The sequence below is a fragment of the Electrona antarctica genome (assembly GCF_951216825.1).
Source record: "Electrona antarctica genome assembly, chromosome: 11".
NCBI classification, from domain to species: domain Eukaryota; kingdom Metazoa; phylum Chordata; class Actinopteri; order Myctophiformes; family Myctophidae; genus Electrona; species Electrona antarctica.
Genome location: NC_136792.1, coordinates 23683110 through 23696083, shown reverse-complemented (window position 1 = coordinate 23696083; position 12974 = coordinate 23683110). Strand labels below are relative to the sequence as shown.

The following is a 12974-nucleotide window of genomic DNA, read 5'->3' as shown; positions in this document are numbered from 1 at the left end:
ACTCATAAGTAAATGAGTATGAATGAGTGTGAATGTTCAGCTTTTGTAGTGAAGAACCCACTGAGGAACATTATTCGTCACAGCCAATTCTGTGGGCTGCTGTGAAAAAGAAAAGAGAATCAAATAACAACATTTTTTTGGGCTGTCTGTGAAAGCGCCAGTTACACTTCGGGAGCATAGGGCACCAGCGCCGCACACCGGAAATAGTCGATCTACAAGCCCACACCGTGTCTGGCCCGCGACTTGTTGTGGGCTTGTAGATTTGCCATTTCTGGTTGTGTTCTGTTGGTGTTCCAGGCAGGAAGGTGTGATGTATTAACTGCACTCATGAGTCATTCAATACATTTCCTGTTTGTCTTATCCCACATTGTTGGAATATTTCCTCGTTGTGCCTGTTGTTGCTGTTGTCGGTATCCTTGATTTTATTTTTCATGTGAATTGCTGTCGCTTGTTGAGGGAGAGAACGGCACACAGCTGGTGAAATCATTTGGCACACATTAAATGCACTCTGTCTAAATCCCTTTGTTCTCTTATCATAAGATCAGTAGTAATGATGGGATATATATGTATATTTGACTACAGGAAGTTAAATAAAGTGCAACATAGTGTGTGTGCCGTCTGTACGCACAACACAAACCTATCTAATGTCATTCTGGAACCGGGTGGAAGAAGTTCTCAGATTTTTATTTTTATATAACAATAAGTTTAGCAATAGGGCAGAGCAGTGGCATGGTTTTCTGGTTCCACTGAAAAATCGGCCATTAATTTTCTCCCATAGATAGTTACAAAATATTTATATCAATTATTTTAAGCCTAGAATCAAACCATCCTGGATGACCATAAGACTTTTACATGATTTACCAAGATCCTGGATGGCTTGATTCTAGGCTCAAAATAATTGATTGAAAAATAAATATTTTTGTAAATTTCTATGGGAAAAATTAATAGGCGATTTTTCAGTGGAACCAGAAAACCACACCCTATACCACAATGTAGAGTTCGTCCTCAGACGAGCCCTCCATCATCGCTTCCAGTCATCCCTCCATGTACATCTGGCCAGCTCGTTGGTGCTTTGTGTTCCTGCGCCGTTCTTGAATACATCCATTATGTTAATGTCGGACGTCCTCGTGACCAGTGCCCGCGTGTTGGTTCCCACAGCACTCATTTGCTGTCTGGCAGCTCTTGGTGTCTTTGGTAGTGTCCTTGCTAGTCTCATTTTCCTGGCTGCTATTTTCTGGCTCACCCTTGGCATTCCATCATACAGATTATTGTAACATGGGTTAGGGTTAGGGTTAACATGTACTCTTGCTGATGTTAAGTACTGCACGCAACATTCTGGTGTAGCACGTAGAGACTTCTGCAGGGTTGGCTTCAGGGTCCAGCATTCACTGCCGTATAGGAGAATTGCTCCAGTCCTACATAAAAGGTTGTACATTAGGAAAAGTACAAAAGAAAAAAAATAATATATATATTAACTTATTAACTTGAACTTCTACACCTGCTATTTTAGAATAGCTGAAGAATAAAATAGGTTATTTGATTTGATTAAAATAATAATCCAAATCTGAAAAGTAACTAGTAACTAGTAAAAGTAAAAAGTACAATCTTTGCCTCTGAGATGTAGTGGAGTACAAGTATCGGAAAACGTGAACAGCCAAGTAAAGTAATGCTGCGTATCCACATACAGTAGCAGCACCGCACTGCACTGCACCGTATGGCCTCACACAGCCTTGCACGGCCCAAAATATCTCCTGCTTCTTGCCTGACATTGTAATGTAAGTGGTCAATTGTTTTGTAAACATATGCAAATCACCTGTGCAGACATTACTCCGGTACGAACCAAATGTAGTGTAAACCCAGAGTGTAAGAACCAAAACAAATGCAAACAAATCACAGTACATTGAGTGTATGAAAAGTCCTTGCTTACTGTAAATCGCTCTAGATTAAGAGCGTCCTTAAATTGTAATTGTAAATTGTAAAGAACAGAAAATCCAGTGCAAAATGTATTATACAAATAAAAACAAATATCGCAGCAAACTATATACATGTTCTTAAATACAGTCCTCGCTTTTGTCTGACCGAAACATCATGACCACGGCCCACCAGTAGCAAGCAGCGCTACACGTCATTGGTTTGGCCCCGTTTGGCCTGCCTCAGACCTCTCAGGGAGTAGGGCCAAAATTGGCCCCCCTTTCGGCCCCATTGAGCCCACTCTGGCCCGGGTCCTTGTATATGGATTGGACGACACAAGCAGCCTGTGCAGGGAGAGTAAATGTACTTCCAATACTTTCCACCACTGTTCGTGAAGTGTTGAGTTTCCAGAGAAAATGTTGTAAGTTGAGAGGGGAAGGGGACTGACTGTCCTCCTGACCCATTTCCTCAGGAATGGTTTGAAAAGAGTGAAACTCTAGCTGTCACAAACATCACGTGTGTGCACTGTGTACTGAAGTGTATTCAGTACATTGAGTACAACATGGTGCATTATGTGTGCACTGTGTACTGAAGTGTATTCAGTACATTGAGTACAACATGGTGCATTATGTGTGCACTGTGTACTGAAGTGTATTCAGTACATTGAGTACAACATGGTGCATTATTGTGCACACAGCCAGAATGTATGTCATCGCTGTTGGGCTGAAACCTTGTACAGTACAGTATATTGTTGTTATCGGGCAGAAACTTCTTATCTCCATATTTTAGCATTTTATTTTTATAAATTAACGCCCTACTTGATCATACTACAGCGTCACACAAAAGCATATAAATGGTAAATGTTGCATTTATATAGCACATTTATCCAAGGCGCTTTACAATGTGCATTACATTCACCATGCTTTGCTTACACACACATTCATAGCAGAGGAAACCATGCAAGGCACCATCCTGCTCATCTTTAGCTATTAGGGGTTCAGTATGTTGCTCAAGGACACTTCGACACTAACTCTGGGGGAGCTCGGTATCAAACTGAGAACCTTCCGGTTTCTAAAGCGGCTGCGCTACCTCCTGAGCAACTGCCACCCCATACAATACAATACAATAGAAAACTCCCAGAATGTAATGTTGGTTCGTGCCTTGATACGTTTAAGCCAGGTTGAAAACCTAGCTCTACACTGAGTATTTTTCGTAACCCTTCTATTGGTTATTGTACATACTCAAATGCTGTTATTAGTTTTTTCAAACTGTTTTTGATTTTGAATTGTTGTCTGTTGATTTTAACCTTGCTCTGTTCAGCATTTTGGAATCTTGTTTATAAAGGTGCTATTTAAATAAAATTAATTATCATTATCAGCAGGTGTATTTACAGCTGCAGGGGTGGGGGCCGGTGGCAGCTAGAGGATGCTAGTATCATGGTGTTAAAGGAGTTAAATGTTGCTCACTTGTATTTTGAGGTCACCCAATAATAATAATAAGCATTGGATACGCTCTCCTCTATTACTTTAGATGACAGAAGACGTGCGCTGCGTCCTCCAGTTGCTCCTTCCCCTGGCCCAGGAGGAAGCCAGCGGCCCCGAGGGTTCAGAGGTGGTGGACCAACAGGGAGACCTGGCGACTGAACACGAAGACCTGGCAGCCATGGTGCAGCGGCTAAAGGGAGTGGCTCAACACCTGGCCCAGGCGCGCTGCTGTCCTGCTCAGGTGAGAGTTTGGCACAGAAACCCAATCGAAGTAGGTGAGAAGCAAATGCTCTCACAGCATTCTGACCTAGTTTATATAGAAATGGTCTGTATTGTGTGGCTGTCTTTGCCGCAGGCTTGCCGTTTTGACTCATAGCGTGTGTGGGCGTGCGCACATGTCTGTGTCTGTGTCAAACCCTGACGTGTCCCTGGATTCAGTGTCTTTCTCAAGGACACTGCGACACGAACTCTGGGGAGCCCTGGCTCGACCTAGGAACTAGGAACCCCCTGGTTCCAACTTCCCAAGTGGCCGCTCTACAGTACCTCCTGAGCCACTACAGCCCAGTTTACCAACTGCAGGAGCAGGTTACTTTCCTCCATCATTTTATCTCGCCAATTTGTATCTATCAAAATGTTATTTGTATTTATTTTGCTATATTTTCAAATAGTAACTTTAATCAAACTTCGCTTTTTTGGCAAAATATCATTCAAAAACATTGGTAACTAATCGGTGGTCTGACTATGACTCTCCAAAATCAGGATGGGACCCAAAACTCTGGCGCCAGTTCAGGCTCTATAGAACAAACAACTTTCTACCTACTGTATCTCTGATACACAGACAATGTGATTTCCTGCATAGAAAGCATGCCTCCTTTCCTTCAGGCTTATACCAGGCCATGAGTGAGCATAGACAAATGGGAATTGTCTGACGGTGGCTTGTGGCATTTACAGTCCATTTAGATTTAGCAACCCGAGTTTATCAATGTAACTAAACCCGCTCGTGTACGCCTCTCCTCCCCCACCGAGCCCCATTCAAACAGGCCACAACAACACAGAAGCTCTTCATTTGGTGTAAATCTCTGTGGTACGCAGGGCTGACACCCGATCATCCTGCTAACGTCTGTATCCTAGGAGCTGAATCGGGGCCTTTGTTGACAGGGGGGGTGAGCTGTGTGGGAATGTGCATGGTACAGAAGTGTAGAGATCAGGTAGCCCAGTAATGACAGGCTCCACTGCGGTATCAAGGTCCAAACATCTTGCTTCCACATTTACCCTGAAGCATTGTGCATCCTAAATGCTTCACTGGTTGCTTAGAGTACTTGACCACATGCACTTTAATTTGTCACCACATGAATCCTACTAGTGTGCCTATTCTGTGCATGTCATATAAAGACAAAAATAGACAAACATCTGCAGACCCCATTTGAGATTCACTACCCTAGAGGTTGGGTATTGTTCAAAGTTAAAACAAAAGATACGTAGTTTTACAAATGTGACACAATTGTCGTAAGTGTTTCTCAAGCAACACAGATTAGACATTAAAATGTTCGGTTTAAACAGCGAAGGGAAAACGAACTGGTTAACAGCAACAATACGTTTTTCTTCCATGTATGGAACAGTGCTTGAGCAGAGAGCGGAAGTGATTGACGCTTCACTGCATCATTGGAGCACTGAAAAAAATCTAAGTTGCTCATTTGAAGTTGCTCAACTTCTTTTAGTAGTGTGTCATGCCAGTGTCTGACAGTTTGTGTCGCTGGCTTCCATTGAATTATAATAATAAATAATAATAATGATGATGATAAAAGATTTGATTTGTAAAGCACTTTACAATTGTCAGTGATTGTCAATCTCAGTGATTTTAAAACAACAACGGCATAAAAAACAGCATAAAACCCAAATATTTATATTAGATATAAATATAAGCCTATAAGGAAGAACACGTAGTAGGCAGAGCAGAAGGCCCGGCAGTCGCCCATCATGACGCCCATAGAAACCCTCTTGTAGCCTGTTGCTTTGTAGTGTGACATGATGAGAATGAGATGATGGGTATCAGCTTGGTTCGCACCCTTTCTTCTGTACTCGTTAATTGAGTCGGTTGTGCTGCTTGGTGGTTACACAAAGAGTGTTCCTGTGACATGACAAAATAAAAGAGTTGTGCCTGTAAAGTCGTTGCCATGGCCACTCATTTGGATCAGCCTTCATGTGGGCAGTATGTTCGTCATCTATGAGTCATGACGCATCTATCCAAGTCCCACTGAGTTACTTTAACACTGAACTACTGTATGTAACCTTCCTTTTCTACCCCGAATTTGAACCCAGTTTCCTGCAGAAGTGCTGCAATTGTTATCATTGAGCTAATCGAGCCGGCCTGCTTGCTCAGGGGATGAATTGAATCTTGACCACCTGGTCAAAGATTTGTGTCATATCCCATGTAAATCTATGAGTTATATTATTATTAACATACTATCTAGCATACGGATTGGACAAAATTACAAAACAAGATGAGTCTTATAATGGCGTGTCTTCAACCTGGATCCTGGACACCATGTGGCCAGTCTATGATGTCAGTCATCTAAATGATGTCAGTACTGTGACATCAGCCATCTCCATAATATTGGCCATATTTTGGACAGCTAATCAAAATTGTTTGCAACTTCCCTTGAGAACTACATATAGACGGTCTGCCTGCTGCGTAGCGCAGGTAATCTGAGTCGACTAAATGCCAATGGAACAGACTTCCAAGCAACAGCACTGTCGTAGACAAAACAGTTTAAACATTTAGATCGAATCTTATTCTCATCATATGAACAGTTATTCAACCGTCCCCCAGGCAGAACTGGTGTCTAGTAGCAGTCAGGGGGGTTCATTAACTATGGACCGTGTAAGTGTGCTAGCACTGAGACTACTGGTCACATGCATACTGCTGATACTGCTGAGAACAACACAGCTTACAGTCACTGCACACAGCCACCTCCACGGCCTCAGCCATGTTCACCATGAAAAGGGTAGTGGCGATGGAAGCTCTGACGGGTCTCAGGTGCAGATGCACCATTGGCCCAGCAAATGGAGCGCTGAGGCCCACCTGCCCCCACTCGAGGAGAAGCACGCTCATCACGAGGACGTTGTGCGCGTGGAGGAGACTGATCACGGACACTCCCATGAAGGGCAGAGGACGAAGAGAGAAGCAGAGGGAGAGAAGAGAACCCTGCTGGAGCTCTGGGTGCAGGCTATAGGGGCCACCCTTCTGATCAGCACCGTTCCCTTCCTCATCCTCTTCCTCATCCCGGTCCAGTCCAACTCGGACCGGCAGCAGAAAAACCTCCTCAAAGTGCTGCTGAGCTTTGCGTCCGGAGGCCTCCTGGGAGACGCCTTCCTCCACCTGATCCCCCACGCCCTGGTGCCCCACTCGCACCACGCCGGTTCACCTGGCCATGAACACTCCCACGGCATGGCCCACCACCACCACGTGATGACAGTGGGCTTGTGGGTTCTGGGTGGGATCGTGACTTTCCTGGCCTTGGAGAAGATTGTTCGCCTGCTGAAAGGCGGCCACGGACACTCCCACTCCCATTCAAACACCGTTCTCAAGGCCAAAGACAGCGACACAGAAGAAGAGAAGGGGGAGAAAGAAGAGAAGAGGAGCACAGACTTCAAGGTGTCGGGTTACCTGAACCTGGCGGCTGATTTCACACACAACTTCACGGACGGTCTGGCCATCGGAGCGTCGTTCCTGGTGGGGCCATCGGTGGGTGCCGTCACCACCCTCACCATCCTGCTGCATGAGGTTCCTCACGAGATTGGAGACTTTGCCATCCTGGTGCAGTCGGGATGCACCAAGAGAAAGGCCATGGGTCTACAGCTGCTGACCGCTCTGGGGGCTCTGGCCGGCACGACTTGCTCCCTATTGGCCGGGGAGAGCGTGGGAGCCGTGGCAAACACATGGATTCTGCCGTTCACGGCCGGCGGGTTTGTCTACATTGCCATGGTAACCGTGCTTCCAGAACTGCTGGCGGGACGCTCCAGCTTTAGCCAATCGCTGAAGGAGATGCTGGCCCTTCTGTTGGGTGTGGGCATGATGGTGCTGATCACCAGGTTGGAGCACAAGTGAGATGGCAGGAAGCGAGAGGAATTGATGCTAGGGAGGAAGGGTAGAAGGAAAAGGGGAGTAAGGGGACAGATGATAAATAAAAAAATCACACCCGTGTGAACTGAGTGGTGTAATATAGCCTGTCTGACGTAATGAAATCATGTCTGACGTAATGAAATCATGTCTGACGTAATGAAATCACACCCGGGTGAACAGGGTGAACATAGCAACCATGCTCATTTTTTCTGCACTAACAAAGCCAGTTGTAGGAGTGGTTTACACCACTCAAAAAAAAAAACACTTTCATCCAAAGCGCTTTACATTGTGCATTACATTGTGACACTAACTCTGGGGGAGCCTGGGATCGAACTGGGAACCTCACGGTTCACGTCCGGCTGTTCCACCGGACACTCTACCCCTGAGCCACTACAGATGAGATGGATATGGTTCTGACTAATAAAGTAATCATTCAATTGATTAAAACTGTTGGTCCTTGAAAGGGAAAAGGTTGAGAATCACTGTACTAAACCATGATGTGTAACCTTCATCTCTCATGTTCCTTCACCCATCCACAAGGCCCATGTCCTGGAGCAGAATGCCCAGCTCAGGCAGCAGTTGAAGGAGGTGACACAGGGCCAGACTGAAGTGACCCAACAGGCCATCAAAGACAGAGATGAGGCCATTGCAAAGTAAGTGAGATTCTTTTTTATTTGTCTTTCATGCATACACAGAACATCAGCATAACCGATATTATTCATGTGCCAATTTAGTGATATCAAAAGACAATTCAAAACAATAAGTGCTTTATGAATCAGAATCTAAATAAACTATTGTCACATAGTGTTTTTGTGAAAGTTCCATCGGGGAAATTAAGGTTCTCAACTTTCACACTGGCTTTTCAAAGATATAAAGTATCTCTACTTTTGTATGTGTGTGTGTGTGTGTGTGTGTGTGTGTGTGTGTGTGTGTGTGTGTGTGTGTGTGTGTGTGCGTGCGTGCGTGCAGAGTGGTGCTGTATTGTGCTTGAACAACTTGTCATTGTCATCCCCATGACAGGAAGAACCTGATGGAAGCGGAGCTGGTGCGCAGTAAAAACGACATGATGTGTCTGAACAACCAGCTGCTGGAGGCCATCCAACGCAAACTGGAGCTGTCCCAGGAGCTGGAAGCCTGGCAGGTGAGTTGTTATTCTCGGTTCAGTCCATCCTGCCCTCCTCGCGATAGGAATGAAGATAATCTTTGTTTGTCCCTCGTACACTCTCTATTGCACCTGTTATTCAAGGCAGTTCAAAAAGGCAGTGAGGAGATAAAGGGGGAAGTTAGACACTAGTTTGACAGGCACAAAAAATAATTAACCCTAACCAAAAATGAATTAAAGCCCACTCCAATGACCTTGCGCTTGACCGTTCATTCTTCACAACACGTTAAAGTTCCCAGCGGTTCCCAGCCAACTATTATAACGTCTCTGTCGGGTGGAAAGCTCATATGTCCAAAACAGGTACGTACTTTTACAGTTCATTTACGAACAAAAAAACATACAAATTTAGAATATGGAAATAAGAGGTTTCTGCCTGACACGACGATAAACTGAAGGTGGATGTTACGGCATCACCAGACTTTCCATATACGTCACATATGGCTCCTGCACTCTGTATTTCAGTTTTTTGTTTTACCCCATTGTCTACAAGCTCATACTGCATTATGATGCCGTTCCTTGTGAGCTTGTACATCTGCTATTTGTTGCTATTCTTTGTACAATGAGATGTAGCCTATGTTTTTGGATCGTGTTAAAACTACAGTACTACACTATTGATTGACACAACGCTCTCTCTCTCTCTCTCTCTCTCTCTCTCAAAACATAAATAATAATAATAAAACATACATAAATAAGAAAGCATAAACAGTGATGGCTCATGCCATGATTATTGTATTATCAATCAAACTTTTTATATATCATACTATTTATATGGCACATATTTCAGACAAGACATGAATATGTCATGAATATGTCCTCAGTCAGACAGACACTATACTTCAGTCTCAAGGCCATTTGCTTGGACACCACTGACCTCTAGTGGTTGGATATAGACAATGACTATGCAATATGTTTGCATTACGTTTATAAAGTTGGTCTGGTTTCACAAATCAGATTCTCTGATGTAATCTTTCACAGATTATTTAAATTAATAATAATAATAATAATAATAATAATAATAATAATAATAATAATAATAATAATAATAATAATAATAACAATAACAATAACAATAATAATAATAATAATAATAATAATAATAATAATAATAATAATAATAATAATAGTGTACCCTTTTGTGGCAGTTGGGGTATTTGCCATGGGTGTTTTTGCTGACTGTTTGCCTATTATGTCTGTTTGCCTATTTTTTCTAAAGGGGAACAGGGTTATGGTGGTTCATTTTATTTATTTGTTTGAGAACACTGCACATTAATAAACAATATATCAATGTAATGCAAATACACTGGATTTAGCAAAGATGCTAATTTACATTTGCAGTCCCCACAAAAACAAACATAAAAACAAGCAGTCAATAGAATAGCCTACAGTACAAAAGTTGCAAAGTACAGTATATCTATTTAAGTGGTTTATGATTCATGTTAAAAAGAATATGTTATTTCACCCAGGATGACATCCAGATCATCCTCAACCAGCAGCTGAGGTCCCAGCAGCAGTCAGAGCAGCTCCAGAGGAAGGCCACCTCCTCATCCTCCTCCAGTGCCATCTCCTTCTTCCGCAGGCCCAGTGCCGTCCCGTCTGCCTGGACCCGCCAGCACGCCACCCTGACCCCCTGTGCCTCGGACGCAGACAAGGACAAAGCCCAGTCCCCCTGGAGGGAATGGCTCCGACGGGGCAAGGGGGCACAGCAGGGCAAATAATAATGTAGACATGTCAGTGGAGCTGTAGAACTTGGTTATGCTCCTGCTGCTCTCTTGCCAGCTGGCTGTGGAAGGATGAGACAGGCAGACAGACTTAAACCCAGCGTTCGTAGATGCCAGGAGAACAGCCTTGAGAGGAAGTATCCTATAGTGTTGGTGGTGTAGAGAGTTCACATTCTGTTCAGTGGTGAAGGGAGGAGAACAGAATAAATAGACGGCAACACACCAGCACCACACCACACCACTAGCTTTGGGTGCAAATTACACTCTGAGAATCTGCTCCAATTTCAGAGCACTTTTCATTTTACCGCCTTTTCTCCCCAATTCAGTCATTTTGCCAATTGATTCCTCCCCATTTTTGTGTGCATCCTACTGGCTCACCTGCCCCACTTGGAGGACGATAGCTTCTCTGTGCCTTCTCCTCCCACCCAACACCCAACCACCTGCTGAAAGGTGCCACCTGTCAGCAACAAATCTATACTGGGGTCCCTGGCACATTTTCAGATCGGGCTCCACAGCAAAATGCATATCATTTTGGGGGTCCACATGAAAACTTTGAGAACCCCTGGTCTAGAGTTCAAAACAATAACTTTCTCCTCCATTGTTCTGACGTTCTGGACAACCCAGCTGTGTGTCACTCTAACCGCTCTTAATTCTCAAACGGTGACACTCTAACCGCTCTGAAGTTCTGAAGGACCACACAGTACACCCCGGGTGCAAGCGGTATTTAAGCACGGATTCCAAGAATCTGATTTTCTAAGTTTTCTTTGGAAACGAGTACAGAGCCATAACGGTCAAACATTAACAGTCACTCATTCGCTGATATTTCACCAAGAGGCTGAGCCCTCTAAAATCACTACTATAACAAGCACCATAGCACTTCCTCTGAATTAGAAGGACAGGTATGCTTCAGACTGAAACGTTCCCACTTTTTTATTAATTGTATTATTGTTGAAGCCCTTTTAAATCTCAGGCTCGGAATGTACAGTATATAGTAGAATCACTGTTTGTATAAACAAAGTATTTGTTCAAATTGTTTATTTTAACCACTTAATCCTAATTCACACTTTGGCTATTAAAAAATAGCAAAGTAAAGCTCACAATGTTTTTTATAACAAAAACATTGTCACAAGACACTGTGAAAGTGGTTACCTTCGAAGTTCCAAGGACCCGTTTTTTTGTAATGGATGGAGAGGAACTTATTCAAATGTCTCATCTTTGGTAATGGTGCTGAGTTTTTTTTATTATTATTATTATTTTAAGGAAACATCTGCATTATGTACAAATGTGCAAATTATGTTTGTAAACATCAAAATATAAAACATTGTGAATAAAATAAAATAAAAGATGGCTACTGTTTCTAGTAGGCATTTAACATATTACATTTTAATGTTTATACTTGAGCAAACAAACAAACCAGTTTGTATCTTGTATGTGGGACAAAGTACTGTGGAATAATTTCTACTGTTCAAAAAGTGGTTGGCATTTTATGCACCACTAAAACCCGAAGAATGGTCTTTTATTTTCAACTCACTACGTGTACAGAACTTTTGAAAGTATGCATTGTTGTCATGATGTACAGTACATGAAGTAAATCATTTGTTCACTTGTTTTTCCACATGTTCATTTCAAATGAGACACTTTATCAGATGATTATAAGCTGGAATGTTGACAGAAGCTTTTACACTTACACCGGTAGCTATATTCCAGGCTAGGTCTGACAGGCAAATTGCTAAATGTGTGGAACAGAAGGACTGTTCACTCATTTGATGTTTTGTTTTTCACATAATGCATGGATAATATGCAAATTAGCCATGGATTTGTTGTTCTTCTCATATTGTCAAATAAACTACATTAAATTCATAATTCAACTCAGTAAACTTTATTCTCTTGGAAGCATGTATGGCCCGTCTCTCCGTTAATGACGTTAGAACTATTATAATAATACATGATAATACTAACATACAGGAGTTTTGTGTTGGTTAGAAATAATTGGTGTGTGTGTGTGTGTGTGTGTGTGTGCGCGCGCACGCGCGCGCGTGTGTGTGTGTGTGACCAGATGTCCCCCTTTGCGTGGGACAGTCCCTCATTGCCAGGACTTTTCAGGCGTCCCACAAATTGAGATCATGTCCCACATTGTGACTAGCAGTGTTCAAATGCCCTGTTGTAAAGCTCTCATTCCCTCTTTCCTGCGAAATGTAGCCTACTATTAAGTCTGTTAAAATAACATGAGAAATATCCCCTAGTCTACGGTACCAAGTCAGCCATACTACCCATGACCAAAATTTGCATTTAAAACCAAATGTGAGATCATAGGGATTTAATAATAAAACGATAGGCATTATTAGGTCGAATATGACATCAACGCATTTGACTAATAAATTGCTAACGTCCCCCCGGTTCCACACAAATACTTCTGTCCCTCAAATTAACAGTTTGGATTTGATTCTGGTCATCCTAAAAGGGCATCAGCAGCTACAGAACAACAACAGGTAAGTGCGTGTCTGTGAAGTCTATGTAATAGTGGCTCTGCAGTGCAGGGTGACAGGTTTGAACTGCATGGCCAGGACTCAGGAGCT

General features: G+C 43.0%; 2 protein-coding genes across 2 annotated transcripts in view; both read left to right on the top strand.

Moving 5' to 3' along the window:
• The window catches only part of LOC306932304 (BICD family-like cargo adapter 1), a gene marked incomplete at its 5' end in the record, with an annotated part of 39166 nt that extends 26963 nt beyond the window's left edge, over nucleotides 1–12203 (top strand). The window contains 4 exons of the mRNA XM_079514054.1: nucleotides 3442–3636; nucleotides 8059–8171; nucleotides 8539–8659; nucleotides 10144–12203. Of these exons, the coding sequence (XP_079370180.1) occupies nucleotides 3442–3636; nucleotides 8059–8171; nucleotides 8539–8659; nucleotides 10144–10395 (681 nt within the window). The 3' untranslated portion in view covers nucleotides 10396–12203. The remainder of the gene's footprint in view (nucleotides 1–3441; nucleotides 3637–8058; nucleotides 8172–8538; nucleotides 8660–10143) is intronic.
• On the top strand, nucleotides 6268–7503 carry LOC306932910 (zinc transporter Slc39a7-like; the record flags this gene model as incomplete). The annotated part of the gene is made up of 1 exon (XM_079514884.1): nucleotides 6268–7503. One exon carries the CDS (start codon nucleotides 6268–6270, stop codon nucleotides 7501–7503), a length of 1236 nt encoding a protein of 411 aa, XP_079371010.1.
• Nucleotides 12204–12974: the final 771 nt, after the last annotated feature.